At 44.4% G+C, this 20,687-nt stretch overlaps 1 protein-coding gene across 5 annotated transcripts in view; it reads right to left on the reverse strand.

The window, feature by feature from the left end:
- The window catches only part of Grip163 (gamma-tubulin complex component 6), a 478,650-nt gene that overhangs the window by 441,695 nt on the left and 16,268 nt on the right, over positions 1-20,687 (reverse strand). For all 5 annotated transcript variants that reach the window (XM_055068412.2, XM_072284402.1, XM_050174613.3 and 2 more), the window contains exon 3: positions 2,375-2,496. In XM_055068412.2, the coding sequence (XP_054924387.1) occupies positions 2,375-2,496 (122 nt within the window). The remainder of the gene's footprint in view (positions 1-2,374; positions 2,497-20,687) is intronic.

The following is a 20,687-nucleotide window of genomic DNA, read 5'->3' on the forward strand; positions in this document are numbered from 1 at the left end:
TCACCGCCTGTAAACAGAGCACACGTGGTCTGGGGTGGCGGAGTTCGATATATGCATTTTACATCCAACCTCATTCAAATTTTTTTTTTTTTTAAATATGCACGCGATTTTCCAGGTGATATACCGTATTTACTCGCATAGTGATCGCACTTTTTTGTCAAAAAAAATTGACGCAAATTCAGGGGTGCAATATTACGCGTTAAATTTCCCACAAAAAAAAAAGGAATTTTTTTTTTCATCTCGCATTTGCTGCGGGATGACAACAGGTCAACAAATAGGCGGCTGCCTATGTATGTAGTGCGGGACACCAAAACAAATATGGCGGCCGGCGGAGCAAGCGGAACGCGCCGAACGCGATTTTTCATTTTCTCGTGAGTACATTACGTGCATTGAAACAGTTTCTTCCATATCAGTAACGAATAATAACATTAATATCGGCAAGTTTGCGGCAATAACGTAGCCATGTCCACTTAGAGGGGACAGAAACAGATGGGCGCGCTTAGCTGCCAGTGACATAGGAACACATGACGGGCATGCTGCGGAAACTGTGGCATTTGTTGTCACTACCATGTTACAAGCGTCGGCGTATGAATAGGGTACACTTCTAGCGTATCAGTGTAAATGTGGCTGCTATCGTTGCCACTCGCGATTTGTTGCGTGCCCACGAGTGCAGACGAGAAGAATCGAAAGGTGCCTTTTTTTTGTTGTTGTTGTTGTTGACCACAGCCATTATAAAGCCTACACATAATAAAGGCAAGTTTGGTTATAGCCTTCTTCTTCTTCTTTTTTTTTTGACATGGAAGTGCGGAAAGTGATGAAAGGAATGAAATGGGGCATCTGCTTGAGAATGGTTGGTGCATGCAGACCGCTTGGTTTGTCTTGAAGAGTCATTCGCGTAGCATTTGACAGATAGTGCGATCATTATTAACTAGACTTGGCACACGACATATCGCTGCGGCAAGTTCGGGGTGCGATCTACACAGGAAATAAAAAAGAGCGAATTTTGACGACAAAATTCAGGGGTGCGATCATTACGCGAGTGCGATCATTATGCGAGTAAATACGGTAGAAAGTGTTCGATATACGCAATAATTCAATATATCCATGTTCGATTTATCGAGGTGTGGTTGTATGTACCTATATACCGTACCATACCTATATACTGTACTAGCCTATAAACAACCATACATCGACAACAGCTGGCACACCAGTGGGGAGCCAGCCATCCAGAGCTGCGGCTTTCTGGCTCGAGCGCGTCGCCATCACCGCCGATGACACAACTGCAGCTACAGTTTGTTCTTGAAGCAATGCAGTGGCCAGCAGTATAAATGGGTGTCTTAATTTCATCCTTTGCAACAAGCGATGACCACTGTCAGATATGTAGTTTGAACGAGAGCTGCAGTACACGGAAAGTTCAACTTGAGAGCCTGTGTCTAGTTGCTGTTGCACTGCGTACGAGATGGCGAGACGGCATCACGTAGGTGCATCGATGTCTCGATGGCGCATATAACGGCAAGTCTTTTTTTTGTGTACGAACTGACGCAATGAGAAATAAGGCATTCTCAAAACAGTTCATTTTGTGATCATCAGCAGTTGTTTTTGAAGCACTGTGCTACGGCTTCACTTCAAAGCTGGTTACGCCTAGTGGCAACCACGACGCTTCCTTGGCTCCTCAGTACTGAGCCGACAGTGGTGGCAGCAGTCGTCCGCTTGCGTGGTCAACATGAAAACTGTGTGGCACGCTAGCTGCAGGAAGCTTGCCGCTAGTGTATTCGTTTCTGAAGAAAAAGTAAATTTTCGCTAATTCTGCTAGCAACCGAAAATAGTTGCATGCAGCACACTGCCACATGCACTAGTTGAATGCAGTGCCCTGCCGCACGCATGCATCACCAATCGTAATCCAACTAAGTAATCCAATTAATTACTTCTCTCCACCTTGCGGGTTTCCGCAGAACTATTACACCAAACTGTTGCCTTTGCTTTGAGTTGTTGACAAATTCAACTTCGCCGTGCCATCTGCTAGTCGCCTGGCTAGCTAAAATTGTAGAGCGGCTGCCTGGAAAAGGCGATGGTCCCGGGTTCGAGTACCAGACCAGGATAAATTTTCCTTCAACTGCGAGGCTTTTCATTCGAGGAATCCGCATGGGTTTCCTTTGTAGCAATTGCTACGATTGGGTGGATGTCCTATTTTTCCCTTAATTAGTACTAAGCCTGTTATATTCATATATATGTTGTACGTGGATTTGTTTTAACAGGTGGGGACTGTATTGGATATAACAAAAGCAGTGTTGTGTCAAATGTGACTGCATTAGAATGAGGTTCAACTCTACACTAAATATCCTGTTTGCATCCATAAGAAGCAGGCCATGCTCACTTGTTCATTGCCTGGGGCAGTTGGGTGTAGCTCGAAGAACAGGGAGTGTGCTTGCTGCTTTGCACTTGGAGGCCCACTGTCAGCCATGTGAAGCAGGAACTCCAAGCATGCTCGCACCTCCTCTGCAAATAGAAGCGGTTTGGCCTTTACTTGCTCTAGGCACTTGCAAAAGCGTCTATAAAAATATGCATAGAGCACAATGAAAGACCGGGGATTTGTCAGCCATAACAAATTTGTCCAAAAAGAAGTAATGTGTAAACTTTAAAATCTTAGTACATGGCTTCATAAGTAATAAGGTCGGCACACATAGAAATAAAGTTCAGACAGTCCTAAAGAACAACCTTGAACACCAAAAGGTGACCAGGACCTTTATCTAGTAACTCAACATTGGTTACTGAATAGAAAAGTTTGTGAAAAAGTGGCAAAAAGAACAGCAGAGAAATTAAGTAACCCCTGAACCAATTAATTGACTCTAAATGTACAAAGTTTACCACAGTATAGCTTTAGTAAACCCTCAACAGAATAAAAAAAATTATGTGCAAAGGTAACTCGCATAATGTCTGTGGGAATTGACAAGGTGGTGATGTGACAAGGTGTTCATGCGAGTCCACATCACCAAATTTTCGGGTTGAATGATGCAGTGGATTTAAAAAAATATGCATCCCACAGCAAGTCGGAAAAAGTTGAGCACATTTGGTGCAGTAGAAAATTCATATTTAAATTTCATTATATCATAATTTAACTATACAGTAGTCTGTCAACACTGATGGGTGTGGAAATGAAGTGTTTAATCACAGCGCTAATAGGGACGAAGGCAAGATAGTAGACTGGACACTCTGTACATTCTTATTGAAATCTGCGTTCATTAGGACCAGAAACTGACTTGCCCAACTTGCTGTACTACTATAACATGTAGTGCATTCTGCATAGTCACAATGTGCTGGGTTTTTGGTATATCCGTGGTATATGCGTGGTTTCTTCTTCACATGTGCATCTTAGTGGTTTGCCTGAGATAGCTTCTGCAGGCGTTCTTTTGTTTGTAGCTGGCTAGAGGAATGTACCTCTCTTGCTCTCTTATTTGTGCTGATTTTATCACTAGGGTGAAAAAATTGCAGGTGCAAAGCACAAAGCAACACCCTTGGTGCACTGCTGGATGCTAGAGCGTTGTGCGCAAGAATCCGCTCAAGTGTGCATAGAGTGGTGGTAGTGGCTTTCATAACACGGCTGGTTGGTATGCTGCTGGTAGCCGACAGGTTGCAGGAGTTTTGAACAGTCAATCTAGCAAGTTACAGTTTCCTCTTATCCTGTATTGAAACTGTGCTTACCAGTGGTAATTTATTACTGCATGCCACCAGAGTTTAGCTTAGTTGGCACAAAATTAAGTAAATCTCCAATTTGAACTAAAAAGGGTTTGTTAAAAAGATATTTTAAGTATATTGGTTTCTATAGGAGGGTTTCATCATGTGCTTGTCAATGACAATATGTCTCGAGAAAATAAGGTGCCCTTTTCTAAGGCCCTAGCGTTAGAGGGCCCTAGCGTTAAAGATAACTAAAATTAAGATGGGAAAAATAACTGCCAATAGGATTTATCGCATTGTTCACATATCAGACATTGCTATAATCAGTTAATCGCATGTGTGATCCTTCAACTATTGCTTATTGTGTTGATTGCCAAACATGGCATCCGACTTTTCAGTTGACCGTTTCAACTAATTTAAGTCACAATGCTTTCCCTCTGTAACCCCTTTTAATGCTAGATGTCTAGAGAAGCACTTTGATGAGATTAACAATCCACTTTCTACATTTCATAGTTCCTTTATGATTGTTTGGTGTGCCTTGAGACTTGGTTGTGTGATGATGATCACAATCTTTTCTGTTTTCTGCTTTATAGTTCAGAGTATTGCTATAGAAAAACCAGCAAAGATGGTGGCGTTGTTTTTGTATGGGCTCACATGACATGTCAGCGTAGACATGATCACGAGTCTGTATGTCTCGAACTCAACAAGCAGTTTCTTAATCATGATAGCAAAAAAGGTATTTGGAATTATTTGCCATTCACCATCTCATTCACCACTGAATATTGTGACATGGTCAGTATAATCATGAAAACACTATTATACAAAAACAAAAAAATTATCATCATTGACGACATAAATATTCAATTACATAAAACTGCTTTTGTTTTCCATGGTTTTATTTCATAGTTCCGGCTACGAGGCCGCATTTTGATGGGGATGAAATGTGAAAACACCCACATATTTAGATTTAGGGGCACGTTAAGAACCCCAGGTGGTCCAAATTATTCTGGAGTGCCCCACTATGGCATGCCTCATCATCGTGGTTTTGGCACATAAAACTGCATAATTGTTTGTTTGTTTTTTTAGTTCCTCATAACACAATTGGCAAAGGTGTAGTAATAATAAGGTGTAGTAATGATAATGCACTGTCAAATTTGCTGCTTCCACCCAAAGCAAGTCTCTCGAGTGTAGGCATCATTATCCTTATATACGTGACATATATTTCACACACACACACATATATATTATTATCCTATATATAGTGGTGGTCCAGCCAGTTTAGGATTTGGAGCAATTTTTGGAGCAGGAATAATGTTCTGGAGCAGTTTAGGAGCAGCCACACCAGAGTTTTGGAGCAGTTCCAGAGCAGTAATATTGGTATTTTTGGAACACTTGGAGTAGTACAGCAGTAATTTTTTGCCATTTGGCGAAGCTTGTTATTACTACGCAATCAGTAAGTGCTGCTCAACAGTAAGGCAAGACACAAAGCCAACAGTGGCCAATTAAGCTTGGCTTTCCATGGATGGTAACCATGCATGGTAGGTTGCAAATATTTTTATTTGGGTCAAGGAATTTAATTTTGCAAATGATTAATTAAAATTTTGTAGGCTAACGAGAACAAACATATGTGCCTGGGCGCAAGACAGACATAAAAGTACAAATGAACGACAACAATTTGTGCCGTCAGGCACACGACAAAATTTGATGACAAGCATCTTACGTGCATTCCAAATGACAGATATACTTTGATATGCTTTGCAATAACAATGCTAAGAGCTCGACAAAAAACTATGCATCTATGAACGCTACCAAAATGAGATGCCTCTGTTTGGTGTATCGCAAAGATGGTGGTGGTGGAGAACAACATTCATACCATCCCGTACACTCACTTTCGTTGTGAGGCAGTTTGGTTTGTCAGCTTCCTGTCTGTTGTGTGGCCTCTGTGAATAGATACAAGTCGATTAGGCGTAAAACCACAACTTTTGTCACCGATACCCAGCCGAACTTTTAAAGAACTACCGATTGGGCCTAATGGCCAAGGCAGTGTGCCATGATGAAAATTGGCTGATGGCCGATGTGACCAGCAAGCGTTCAACAAAGCCATCACGGAAAGCTTGCCGTTAATATGTTCGTATGAGTGGCTAACTGGTGATCGGTTCTCCGATCATGCATAGATGTTTTTAACAGCCGTCGAAGTTGGCAACTACTGCAATTGCGCATAGAAGTTCACAGATTGAAATAAACTTCCGAACTGCATATGCAAACACATGAATCTGCGTACATGAACATGCGTACGCGATATGATCTGCATGCCTTCCAGTGGCTAATCAGTCCTGTATCTTTGCACATAGGTGTTGCTTTCATCACCGTCCCCTTTGTCGGCGTCAAGTATATGAATTGTTTCGACTGGAGTTGACGACCCGGACGACCCTTGTGCCAAGATACGCGTGCATCATAATCAGATTCTGGTTTTGCCACGTAAGAACTACAGAATTAAATTTTCTTTTGTCCCAAAACAAACCGAGCGCCATGGCAAGGCGGTGTGCGATGCATCGACCTCAGCCGAGTATTCCACTAAATATATGAAAAATAGAGTAGTACAAAATCGAGTCACAAACTGAATTATATGAATGTTCACACATCAATTCGTATAGTTGAGTACGTATATTTCTACGTCCGATTCTTCGGACTCCCTAGGGGCCGCGAAAACGTCAGCAAAATCAGGCAGCCCAAAAAAAGTTAATGCATGCCTCTTACTGCCCCCAAGGAGTCAAATCACTACAGGAGTGTCCAAAATAGCTCTGGAGGCCTGCCAGTACACTTATTAGGCACCTCGGTGCTCATACTGTGACAGGTGACGGCTGGTGCACCTGTGTATAATTAAGGAATGCATACTGTGTTCCATGATAAGTGCACCTTCCCACTTTTGGTATGCTTCACTGCGTAATACTGCTATATTGAGGTGAAGCTGACTATTGGAAACCAGCATTATGCAATGCGACATGCTTTCTGACCTTCGAAACCATTTGCGAGGATGACAAAGGCGGAGTCCGCGCCATTGCTAACAGCGGCAAATTGTTTTAATGACAAAAAAAAAATGCTGGATCTTTCGTAATTGAGAGTAGATGTAAGCATGAAATGGCTACCGGTAAAGAAGATTGGTTGGAGATGATACTAGAAACAATCTTAAAATGGGTGTAGTGCATGTTCGCAACGGCACTCCACACAACAACGCATAAAGCCCTACTGTGCACTGGTCCATATGGACGCAATAGTTTCCTGTCACAGACAGAACCTCATTGCAAGTCTCCTCTCAGCCAAACAGCCATCCACGATGCACCGGACGCTGCCGATGTGCCACAGAACTCATGGACTGCTGGCGTTGAAAAGAGCACAGGCAACCCTGTCTCAGCGCCAAATGATGACACCCAAGTGTACTGACCTTTTTCGTGGCACAGTTTGTTCTAGAGAAACGAGATTGCGCTTTCAGTGGTGCGCCACATGTAGTCTGAGCGACAGCGCACGCATACGAAACCATTACCGCTTCCCTCTTGCTTCTGTGCGATCAGCTGTCGGAAATTAAGTGAGTTTTCGCTAATTCACTGTGCTCCAATCACACTGGATTGAATCATGTGGACTGAAAACGTGTGCAGTACTTAGCTGCAAAAATATTGACTGGCATATTAAGGAATACGCACACTAAATGATGGACTGCGCCAATAACGCACGAATGGTCGAAGCTGAATGTTTCGTGACAGTGCACAAGAGTAAGGGAGTTACTATTGATAACACATCTTTGCTACAAGGTATTACAATGTACCAAACAGCTATCTTTCAAGCCTTGCGTGCAGCAAGAACAAGTATATCAGAACTGAGCACACCCGCGCACGATTAGGCAGAAATAATCAGAAAGCGACCTAAGCAGGGAAATTTAGAGTCAGATATATGACAAGCCGCTGCTTCAAAATATTTGCCAAATAAAGAACCAAGAGCAAAACACACTGATTCTGATTCAATTCATGAGTGGAAAGTATGGATAGCTTGGAATACATATTTAACCTTGCCTTTAAAACAGGCACCATATATGCTGCTCGTGCCATTTGGACATAGCATAATCAGCTTCCAAAGCACTTTTGCATGTTCCCTGAAGCTGTGGCCAAAGCTTCGTGTCATCCACCCAGTCACCGTCTATGATATTTCTCGAAACGGAGGTTTGCTAAGCCGTACTGGCATCATACACACCCATTGTAAACACGGAGGCAATGAAGGCAGTTGAGGCAAGCAATGGACGCATCACCACATGATCAAACATGGCAGCACCCACGGTATCGCTGTGAAAAGGGTCACATAGTAGGGTACCCACAGTGCCCTGTTATTTGCCTCTTGAAACAAATAAAACTTCAGCGTACTAGGAGTTACAACTGGAGTGTTATTGTGAACAAACATTAGGAAGAACTTGGAAGCAACATTTTTGTAACCTTTTTGGGCAGCGTATGTAATGTGGTCTTGTACAAAGGGCTGGGGGCCAAAGGCCGCATTTTCTTAAGTTTTGACTGGCTGCCCAGATGATCTTATTTTGTCCTTGCAACGATGCCCAGATGTTCTCGTTCCATTCTTGTTTTGAGTGCCTGGATAACACCTCACCATTTTGGCTCGAGGTCTCTTGAAGGTCGCCAAATACAGGAGCTAAAAGCATATCATGCTTCACGGCACTGGGCAGCCCCAGCAAACCACAAATATCCATTGAATGCACCACAAAAGACCAAATAGCCAAGACACTTAACGACGTCTAGTTCACATCTATAATACGTTCCACTAGTACGTGGCAGTCAAGGGTCCAAAGCTTCCATGCATTGATCGTACATTGTGCAATGTGACTAGACGAACGCACCATGCCACAGAAATACAAGCAAAGTGTCTTCAATGCTTAACAATGAGATGCTGGGAAAGGAAAGATCATGCTATTGTCTGTTTCAACACTGTGGCCGGGCATTTACTTTGCTTTTCCCCATCATGCGCATGTTCGAGATGCTATGAGAGGGGGAATATGCTCCTGAATTGTGAAATATCCATTTGTTCATCCTGAAAAGACTCAAGTTGAAGTATTAAAGCCCAGAATTTCAGTTATGACCATATTTATTGTTTTGTAACGTTGTTATCAGTAGCTATTTTGCACGACCTCTGCATGCACTGCTGGACACCGCGTGTCAGAAACCAAAGCTTTCAGTTACACCATTTTTTTTTTCTTGTACATAAACACCTTTTTTATATATTGTGGGGATGCGCGACCCTCGCGCCTCCCCTGATGTTTTCCCGCATAGCGCATCCCCTGATATGCTGTTTTTCCCGCACGGCTCGCGTGGCCTGGCGCCCGCGGCGCTCGGAGTGGTACAAGCGCGGTGTGAGAGATGGCGCCACCGTCGCGGCGGGGTTACTCGGGCGCCGAGGGACAGGCGCTTACGCTCTCTGTCCCGGCGGGTCGACGCGCGGCGGAGGACGTCTCCCGCGAGCGCGCGGCGACCGATGCATCTGCGAGACCGCCTCGCGTGGCCGCCTTGGAACGCGCCACGATTCGCGTGACTATACACGCGAACGACCAGGCGTTGGGATCCAGCATGGAGCGAACATATTCGCTCGCGAGGACGCGGTGAGTCGGACTTCTAGATTTGTCGCGCGCCTATCGGCATGTTTTGGGGATATGAACTCGGCTAGCAGGCATTGATCTATGAAAGGTGCAATAAATGCCCTTGTGACTGTTTGCACTACTGTGTGTTGTCGTTCCTTTGTCCCAAGAGTACGGAGGAGAGAACCCCGTATCTCCCCACATCTGGCGCCCAACGTGGGGCTCTTGGGGCATCGGACGATAGATTTAACAGTTTTGCTTCGTTCAAGACCTTTGTTTGAACCGAAGCGTAGGCCTAGCGTGAATTTTGATCGCTAGCGTTGGCGGCGTGCTTTCTTGAGCGAGGCGGCGGTGGCTGTAGTGTGTTTGGACACGTCAACATGCTAAGCCTTTTCGCAAGTGTTTTTTTTAATGACATTCGTCAGTACGAGAGCCACGTGGTCTGCATCCTGGGAGAGCGAGGCTGAGCGCCCGCGGAGCAGTGGCAAGCCTGAAGCGAGTGAGTACGGAAGCCTCGTGGGTGGTCCGAATTTCTTATGTAAATAGCCTCTTCTATCTCTTTGACTCGGATGAAGTCGCGGCTCTGGGAGCCGGATGGCCGCGGGCCACGGGTGCCACGACGGGCTGACTAGTATTGCGGCCTGGCACCGGGCGCTCCGACACCGTCTGGGACGGTGGGCGCCGTCAACTCGGATGCTGTGTGCACCGAGCGGAGTAGGACCACCTCACAGAGCTAACGTCTCCTCGCGGCTGCCTGTTTTGCGCTCATTTTGAGTGTTGTTTTTGGATGCCGGTTGTTGTCAGGGTAGCGACGCTTTAGGCCTAAGGCTTTACGAAGCTGCCTGTCGCACGTGGAGGGACACAACCTGGTGGACCGTGGCGTTGAGGTGTTGCAAGTTGCTTCCCTCATTCTAGTTAGCCTCGCACGAATTGAAATTACTCGTTCGACTCAAGAAAGCGAGCTTCGTTCACGTGAACTTAGCATCTGAGTAGCTGCCCGATCTTTTGCTAGCCGAGTTGAACATCGTACCACGTGGGCGATGCGCATGCAGAATTCCTCTCCCTTGCACTACTGTAGTGTTTGCCGAGTGTGTTGAGCGTACGCAGCGTGATTGGAGTCGCCCCTGGCTTGCTGTCACCTGCACATCGTCTGCGCTGCTGCCCCGGACTACGATCGAGTCACCCCGGGCGATGGAGATGCTGTGGCCAGTTCGGCGCAGCGACTTCGGCGGCCTCCTGCATCCAGCTCACAACCCTCGGCGGCGGACAAAGGAGCCAGCGGTCACCGACAGCTACGGCGGCTCTTGCCAGCAGGGCGCGTCGGCGCGAGCGACGCTTGCTCGTACCGACTACTGCGTCGTCGTCTCCGGAGTCCTGGCCTGGGATCGTGCCGTCGAGTCGCAACGCTGCTGCTGTGACCGGCGGACGCCAGCGGTGTACCCAAGGACAGTCGGCTCGCATGTTATGGACAGCGTGTGGACATTTCCCCGGCGCGGCCACTGTTGCATGTACCACCTTGTTCGCGAAGCACGTGTTGATGTTAGACCGTGTCACATGTTTCGCCGGAATAAGAAGTGATTTAAGGTTGGGGGGATGTGGGGATGCGCGACCCTCGCGCCTCCCCTGATGTTTTCCCGCATAGCGCATCCCCTGATATGCTGTTTTTCCCGCACGGCTCGCGTGGCCTGGCGCCCGCGGCGCTCGGAGTGGTACAAGCGCGGTGTGAGAGATGGCGCCACCGTCGCGGCGGGGTTACTCGGGCGCCGAGGGACAGGCGCTTACGCTCTCTGTCCCGGCGGGTCGACGCGCGGCGGAGGACGTCTCCCGCGAGCGCGCGGCGACCGATGCATCTGCGAGACCGCCTCGCGTGGCCGCCTTGGAACGCGCCACGATTCGCGTGACTATACACGCGAACGACCAGGCGTTGGGATCCAGCATGGAGCGAACATATTCGCTCGCGAGGACGCGGTGAGTCGGACTTCTAGATTTGTCGCGCGCCTATCGGCATGTTTTGGGGATATGAACTCGGCTAGCAGGCATTGATCTATGAAAGGTGCAATAAATGCCCTTGTGACTGTTTGCACTACTGTGTGTTGTCGTTCCTTTGTCCCAAGAGTACGGAGGAGAGAACCCCGTATCTCCCCACAATATATCTATTAGTAGACTTAAAAATATGTAATCTTTACCTTGATAATATATTTGGACGGATTGTAAAGAAAAAAGAAGTCTGAACTTGCAATATCTTTGACTTCACATCGCCACAGATATCAAGCCAGCATGCACCTCGACATAAGTGCAGGGTAATTTACCACGTGCGAGCAGCATGAAGTGTGCTTTATTGGTGTGTCTTTTCAACTTTTGTTCCGCTGACCGTGGCCCAAGTGCGCATATATACTAGGCAGAACTGTACAGTTGAATACTGAAATCTAGAGCTGTGCTTTTGACCACTATTTCTGGTACAATTGTTCGCCTTATGGAGCGCTTATAGAAATGTCCTTAGGGTAACGTTTTGGTAGTTCCCTTTCAGACATGTTTGTATCACTTGGTTTCTAGCGCTCCTCTTCAAGTGTCAGAGATTTCTCATTTGTAATGGTTATCTCGTAGTCTCTAGCAGCATTATGTTTTTTGGCACTTTTGTGGTATCAGAAGCTGCTTGAAGAAATGTCCTTAGGGTAACGTTTTGGTAGTTCCCTTTCAGACATGTTTGTATCACTTGGTTTCTAGCGCTCCTCTTCAAGTGTAGAGATTTCTCATTTGTAATGGTTATCTCGTAGTCTTTAGCAGCATTATGTTTTTTGGCACTTCGTGGTACGAGAAGCTGCCTGAACAAGTTGCTTATCAAGATGAACATTCCATCTCAGCATTCTGCTTGTGTGGATTTTCTTTTAGTATATATGTTTAAAGATAGCTAGAAAGTACTGGCTTTCTATTTTGAATCTCGTGGCCCCAGAAGCAGGTGGTGGCATGCAAGCCATACCCTTTTGGTCATTCATTAGTATGCAATATTACCTCCTAGTAATCAGTTTTAATCTTCTAAATATAACTGTGGCATTGTGACTGCTAGTCATTTTCTGAGTGTTAAGATCGTTTTCTCATTACTATTGTTTTAGTCAAGTTGAATTTTCAAGAACTTTTTAGTGAAGTTTTTTTTTAGATGCACGTTTAACCTGTCTGTATACAGCTAGAACTTGCACTGAATATTTTCATACATGTGCCTGGCTAGGGGCCAATCATGTTTGCAATGAAGCTTTATCAATTGTAGAAATAAAAAGTGACGTTGATATGACATTGTGAGCCTCACTTGTATGCTTTACCTAGTACTTACTGAACTCACTTTTTTTCACGTAGCCATTGCAGGATTTGTAATAATTCATAACATTCCAAACACACCTACGTTATTGTGAGCCCAGTTTTCACATTTCGATGAGCGCTAGGACTATATATAAAAGTTGACAGTCACTTTAGCATACACAAAAGAGGATGAAGGCAAAAACCTGGGCACTCATGAGACATTCATTAAATTACTTGTTATTCTCATTCGAGTGCATTTCCTATTACTTGTTTTCTCCTACCAAGGTCGTGGGTTTGAGTGCCTTAATTAACTCGACCTTAATTACATGTACTTTAATTAAATTTGCCCTATTAACACTGATGTCGTGGGTTCACTTCGTCCTAATTAACACCAAATGACGTGGGTTCGACTCCCACCAAAGGTTGGGGGTTGGAGTGTTAATTAACTCTACCTAAAGTAACTTTACCTTAGTTAACTTTGCCAAAATTAACATGAAATGTCATGGGTTCGAATGACTTCATCAACTCTATATTAATTAACTTTGCCATAATTAATGCCAAAGGTAGAGGGTTCGACTCTCGACCTTAACCATGTCAATTGGAATCGAACTTGGAGATATGGTCGGTTTGGCCATATCTCCATGTTGGGTCGTAGGTTCGAGTGCCTTAACTTTTGCCTTAATTAATACCAAAGGTTGTGTGTTTGACTCTCACCAACGGTTGTGTGTTCCACTTTTGCCTTCAATGTCAATTGTAATCCTACTTGGAGATGTGGCTGGTTTGCCCATATCTCCAAGTGGGTTCGACTCCAATCAAAGGATGTGGGTTAAAGTGCCCTAATTAATTATATCTTAATGGAGTGCGCCTTAATTCGCTTTGCCCTATTTAACACCAAAGGTCGAGGGTTCGAGCCCCAATTTTGGTGCCATAAAGCCGGACATCAGATTTTTCTACCCATGAGCCATTTAATCATTTCGGCTTAATAAGAAAGATACCTCATGAATGTTGCAATTTACATTTTGACATTTACACGATTACATCTTAATGGAACATTTCAAACAAGGTCACCAGCTACTCGCTGACAATGGTGGTAACTGTGGCATTAGTGTGCCTAGCCAGATGTACGATTGAGTACAAATGAAATGTGAACAGCAGAGCATGTGGCCAAAGCACAACTAAAGGTACAGTGCATTTGTCGGCCAGTCATTGTGCACGTGTGGGCATGTGGTTCTTGTGCAGAGTGCAGCGCTGCTCGCCCTACTATGATAAATGTCACCCTTGTTTTGTCCGGAAGCTGCTTTCTCATCTCTCAGTGGCAGTGCCAATCCCACCTGGCAGTACTCTTATGGTGGCGAGCACCATCACCCCATCTGCAGCATGATATAGCTGGCAAGCACCCAGTTTCCCAATGTCCATTGTTTTGCTCTTGTTATCGCCATCAAAGCTGCCAGTGTCTAATTGTAATTTGAAGAGCACCAAAAATGTATTGCACTGGAGGAGCAACAACAGTGCTAGCCACCTTAACAGTAATCACAGATAAGAATGGCACTGCAATGGCAGGGTGACAATACAAGCTTCAAACAAAATAGAGGTGACGTAATCGCACTAGGGCAAGCAACCCTGCATTCCGCATCGAAACCACATGCACGTGTACAATGATGGCTGGCCGATGCCGCACACTGTGTTCCCAGTTATGCTTCGGTCACGCGCTCTGCTGTTCACATTTCATTTTTATTCAATAGTACTTCTGCTGTGACACTTGCAGGTATGCAGCTCACTACAGCGTGAACAGGAACTATCTATTAGATGTTCTATGAACCTCCTGTATCTCTAAAAGGAACATCTATTAGAGACCACTTATGTCCAGCTGTGACATCCTTTCAACGTTAGATAAACGTGATCTGGATGGGACTTAGATTATCCATAGTACATATTTGTAATACTGTTTGAGGAAATACAGATATCTATAGGATGTGTGCAATGTCTAAAACATGATGTTCTACGGACATCTATGGGACATAAATGGTTCACTGGGGCAAGAAGCTTGGGAGCGAACATCGAAGTAGCTAGGCCTGTAGACGTGGCAAGAATAAGAAATGAAGTGCCACAGCATCAGCACCGCAACATAAAAGTGGTTCATTCTGAGAAAGGAAAGGCTGGCACTATCTTGCTCTCTTCTGCAGCCCTTGAGGGAGCACAGCTCAGTGCCTGCACTGAAACACACGCTCACAGATGTCCACATGCACTTGCTTGGTGTGCCATTGCAATAGCTGCACTTATGGTGACACATTACAGGCACGCGACTGTGAGACTAATTGATAATTAGACAATAATGCTACGTAAATTCTGTTTAAATCATTTAACTTTTCTAATGTCTTTAAAGATGATTTTTCATTTAGTGCAACATTTATAGCGTGCTTCTGCCTCCTTGCGTTCAGTGTACATTGCCTCTGAGAACGAGTGTCAAGTATTGGAGGCCATGCAATAACTTGTACATGTGAGGTTTGTCGCTGTTTTAAAATGTTTGGCGGTGCTAAACAAAAGTAGAGTCCCTTCATATAATTTCCATGTGCTTTCTTTCTGCTATATGTCATTTAATTGCTGAATATACTGTACCTTGTTTTTCGATTACTTTTCCAAAGTTGGAAACAAAGAAGTCTGCAATACTCAGCAATCTGCAACACGAAAGTTTTGAGTGCACGTACATTCTTCTTTCGCTTCACCCACTGCTTGTGCATTTTGTTGTATTGAAAAAATGTATGTTTCATGCACAAACATCCATTTTATGAAGTAGCAAGGATAGATCGATGTCAAGCAAAAGAACGGGACGTCTTATGGACATCCATTACATGTGAACTGATGATACAGCGCGATATAGTCACACCAATTACAGGCACTAACTGTGTAGCATCGTCCACATCAAAATCATGGGCCCTACAATTCACGTCTAAGTAGAAACTTCATGGAGGTTACATTGATATCTAAAACTTCGTGAAATGTACGTCTGAAGTACTGTTTTTAGAGAAATTCTATGGACATCCAAAATTCTGTCCGCTGTACATCTGATGAATTAACTAAATGGATGTTCAATGGACATCCAAAACTTTGATGCCATTGTACGTCCCTCAGATTTATGTGCATGTAAAGGATGTCCATGGGAGATCCCATCTTTTGCTGGATGTTTGGGTTAATCCGGTACCATCTGTTGGATGTTTGTGGCTAACTGGGGAGCGCCTGTTCATGGAGGCAAGATAATCAAAATGATGGCGGTGGTGGCTTCAATCAATGCCATTTCAGACCTGTGGTCATGGCAAAAAGTCCAGAAAATTGGATGGCGAAGGGTATTTGCATCCGAAATTTCCTATGTTCTTATACACTGACTCTATGGAGTACCGTGGCGGTGCCGCGAAGGCATCCGGAAAATCGGTTGTTGACTGTAGTTGCATAATCCTACTGAAAACATTGCATTGCTGTGAAAATGCAAAAATACCGCACTATTGTGCAGTTGGCGCAAATGGCACTTGTGTGGGCTCAGTCGGGAGCAGGCAAGCCAAATTAGAGCAAAATAGCACAAATGACGTAGCTGGACAATGACTGCATATGTGCAGCATGTCTTCATTCACCAAGCTTGTTCAAGATAGGAAAAGGTTACCTGATGTTATCACAGCTATCAAAAGTTCTTTAGTGGATGATAGTACTGACCCTCAAAAGCTGTTCTCAAAATTGTTTGTTGTGCACACCATTTGATTCTGACTCTCACAGAAGGAAATGTAAAAAAAAAAATTTCTTCTCGAAGCCTCTGGTAAATAAAGAATTGTTAAAGGCAATCTGTGCAAGCAAAAATCTCTATAAAAAGAAACCAAAAAGTGGCCTTACAATGTTCACCTGCTTTGCAAATACACGTTTTGCAACTCTCTCAATGCTAAATTGAAGAAAGCTAAACACCAGTGTAATAAATACATGATTATTGAATGTAAATCAGACAATGGTAAAATATGGAAAATTGTGACTGACTTTTTAAACAGAAAAATAAAAATCACCACCCAAGCACTCTGTACAGATGGTTAACCAGTGAAGTTGAAATGTGCGGCCCCGGTGTTTATCACTCGATTAGTACCGATGGTTCATTAAAAAACGGCTTGGTAGGCTGCCAGATCCTCAGTATGCAGTTGCTGCTTGCATTGCTCAGCTGCACGAGCCTGTTCTTTTGCCCGGGCTGCAGCATCAGCACAGCGTAGACGAGCTCGTTCCTGGTTCTGCTCACGGCGTTGCTGATCGAAAGCTGCCTTCTCTTAAGGAGTACGTATAACACAGGGCCTACCCATTTTGGAGCCAGAAAGAAACTGCTGCACGTGCGCTTGGCTGCGACGGAGAGCAATGATGTCACTACTGGCACAGCTAATACAACAGCGCCTCGATAGCACAAGGCATTTTCACCCCAATTCATGACGTCGTGTTACCTCGGCCAATTGCCATAGAATCTAATGGGGATGCACATGAGTAGGCAACAGTGATTTTGACGTCACCGCTTTCATCACACCAGTCTTGTCAATGGAAATTTCGGGCCAGGCAGTGCGACATCATGGATCAGAGTAAACGGGCCTTGTGCTATCTATCTAGGTGGTGTTGGCTAATCGCAAGCCCCTATTTCTCTCTTCTTTTTTTATTTTCGTGCATGCGCATGGGGTTGTGCCAGAGGAGTTTTCGGCATACAGGAGACCAACAGACGGACGGACAAGTCGGCTGGCCATATACAGCTTCACTGTAAAAATTGATCAGATATATTGCATCAGGCATGATGATCCTCTTTAGTCATCCAAAAGAAATTGCTGGTGCCCCCCTTCCACAATTTCTTTCTCAATCAGTCTCTAACTAGAACACATGATTCTGGAGCTTCATTTACTCGCCTCCCCCATTCATTTTTAATGTTGCCAACAACACCTGACAAGATGTTTTCTCTTATAATGATGGCATGCAACCTTACCATACAAAAATGATTGCTCACCTCATATCAGATGGTATTCGTTACAATTATTGAAATATTCAGATCTGCCACCTTTCATAATGAAAAGCTACCACCATATTTAAAAGAGGTGGTAGTTGTTTAAAAAGTGATATTAACCATTAAAGACTAACTATCGATCCATTTGCATTTTGCCCTTGTTCAGCAAGGTAATAGAAAAATGAGCAGTTATAAGTTAAACAAAATATCTACCAAAACTTAATGTTCTTTCTTCAATCAATTCGGACTCTGGCAGGGATATTCAACGGACCCTGCCTGCTGTGTAAGTTTATCAGCACCCCTATAAGATGGCGCCATACCACTAGCATGACTGTGCCCCAGAAAGCTCAAGTGTCCGCAGGCGGCCTGAGTGACGCATTCACACTATGGAAGCCGGCACATGCCCAATCATTATTTCTGTACCTCTTCGTGAATAAACTGTTGTTATCAGTATAAATATAAAAACAACTTGCAATTAGCGTGTGGATCATGGACGCAGGAACAGCCTGATGAACACACCAACCCCAGATGCAAGCATGCTAGGGTTTCTGCTCCCTCTGAAGAATAACGAAACTGCGCAACCTCCTGTCACAAAAGTATAGCTTTGGCAAAATGGAGGACTACAACAACAATGAGTCCTGGCTCTCGTATGTGAAATGGCTCAACACGTTCTTTAGCACCTCAACTGCCAATGAGGAGTTAACTCGTCGTGAACTTTCTGCAATTTCTCCACATCTGCACAGTAGTATGTGCAGTTTCTTGTAATTTTGACAAATAAATAGTGCACAATGACTTTCACTGTTTTCTTTTTTTGCAACAAGAGCAATAATGATGCAATCTCCATTACTGGTACCATATCTTTTAGAAAAAATTGGTGCAGGATATGCAGGTGTAAAAGAAACCCCACATTAAAAAAAATTTCAATATTTGTCATGGCAGTTAAGGGATTAATGCAGACGGCACCAAAGATGAAAGAAAAAAAGTGGATATTTTTGTCGAGTGCCGGATTCAATACATATGCCACCCTTAGCAGTTTGTTGCCACCGGCAAAGCCAAAAAAAAGAAAAAAGGAGTACAAGGAGCTAATGGCTATCTTGAACAACCATTCCAACCCACTGCCATCTGAAATAGCCAAGAGCTTTCAATTCAACACGTGGATTCAGCTTGAAAATTAAAGTGTCACAGCTCAGGTCACTGAATTTTGGCAAATGGAGGAAAACTGCAACTTCAGAACAGCTCTCAACTGCATGCTGAGGGACCGCCTCGTGTGTGCAGTCAGTGATAAGACTGTGCAGCAGAGGCTTTTGGTGGAGAAGGACCTTACATTGGAAAACACAACTGACATTGCGAGAACAGCAGAAGCAGTGGAGCTAAACGCAATGGAACTTCAGAAAGGCTATGTGGAATCATCCAATTTTCTAACTCAAGAAGGCAGCACACCAATTACGTCAAACACCACCATAAAACGCATCGTTCGGTACCAAGTGGACAGAAAGATCCAGCAATAAAGCCAAAAGAGAGAAACAAGCCTGGATCCCACAAAAAAATGCAACCCTACATTTGCTGTTGAGGACATAACCAGAAACCACCAGATTGCAAGCACATCTACACCAAGTGATACAAGTGTGGCAAGGTGGGACACCTGGCAAGCTGCTTGCTGTCTTTCCAATAGTGACAAGGCAAGAAAGCAGTCAGGTCAAGTGAATAGTCTCGAACCAGGTAACAATATAGCCAAGTACTTGCTGCATTCACTGGAAACAAATTCAGCTGTAAATCCCATCACACTAACTGTAGGGACCAAGGTTGAGTCCACTACAACAATGTATAAGCCACCCAGTGAAAGGCCCGAGAACCGTTCGGACCGATGAGCCAGGCAATCATAAATTAACGACATCCATAAGCCCAATGCTAACCACAATGACGTGAAAATGAATTATTCTTTTCTTTTTTACGCTGTTCACTCGCCAGTAAAAATTTTCACGCTTCCACAAAAGTACACACGCATCCCTTGCGATCGGCACTCTTTGACAGTCTCGTCGAGATCACCCTCACCAATTAGTAATTTTTAAGCTCCATAAATCCTGGTACACTTCCTTTTGCACGTAAGGCTGGCAGACAGCCTTTACAGACTATTAAAATCCCAGTTGTTTATTAGCCCGCATCATGAATTACTCTATTCCTAAGTAGGTCCAAAAGAAATAAAGAAAATGGCTGCAAGTACCTCACGAGATGTTTTCCGAACTTGTGTCCACCTTTGTGGGCACTGCATATTAACTTGAACATGATTTGTACAACTACAATTTGTTTCTGCGAGCTCCTGAAACAGCATGAATGAAGCTTTTAAAAACAGCTACTCATTTGCTTGCTTAAAATTTTTTTACTAGTGAAGAGGTTATGTTGCATACAAATTATGACAGATTTATTACCTGGAAGGTGCTGCAGCTATGAACCTCTTTACCAGTTGTAATATTCTGTGTCGACTTCCAATTATGGCAGCGAATTGGTTACGTCAGGTCGCGACTCAGCGTCACACGCTGTAAGTATACCTGCTGCCTTTCCCCTCGCTGGAATAAAGTCATTCTTTGTCTGGTCCCCAACTTAAGTAGTCCGGCTCTTCTTTGCTGCGCTTTGCGTCCCAGCCATTAGGCCTCATGCCGTAGGTCCCGCGTCCGGCCGTACTGTCAAAGCTACTACAAACTGGCAACGAGGTAAACTGTTTACTCTGCTTCCTACGTGCCCTTGCTGTTCTACTTCTGCTCCTAATTTTGCTTCTGGCATGCAAGACGCCGCAACTACATCTCCTTCTCTGTCAACTGCAACTACCCCGCCTTTGTTCACGGTGCACAGCATGGCGTTCGTTCCATAGAGTTTCTTACAATAATTACTAAAGGGAACTCTGGCGCTGCAGTCGTTGTACCACCATGGGAATGATGGGAAGCATATGGATTTGTCTGATCTTCGTGCTAGTGGATTCAGACGTTCTTGTGGCTTTGTATATTATGCCATGTAAATCTTATTGTTATAAATTTCAATGTAATCTATACTCTATGAAGTGCAGAAGACGTCGCCAACACGCACAATTGCTATTAATTGCAACGA

The sequence above is a fragment of the Dermacentor andersoni genome, chromosome 9 (genome assembly GCF_023375885.2).
Source record: "Dermacentor andersoni chromosome 9, qqDerAnde1_hic_scaffold, whole genome shotgun sequence".
Classification (NCBI taxonomy): domain Eukaryota; kingdom Metazoa; phylum Arthropoda; class Arachnida; order Ixodida; family Ixodidae; genus Dermacentor; species Dermacentor andersoni.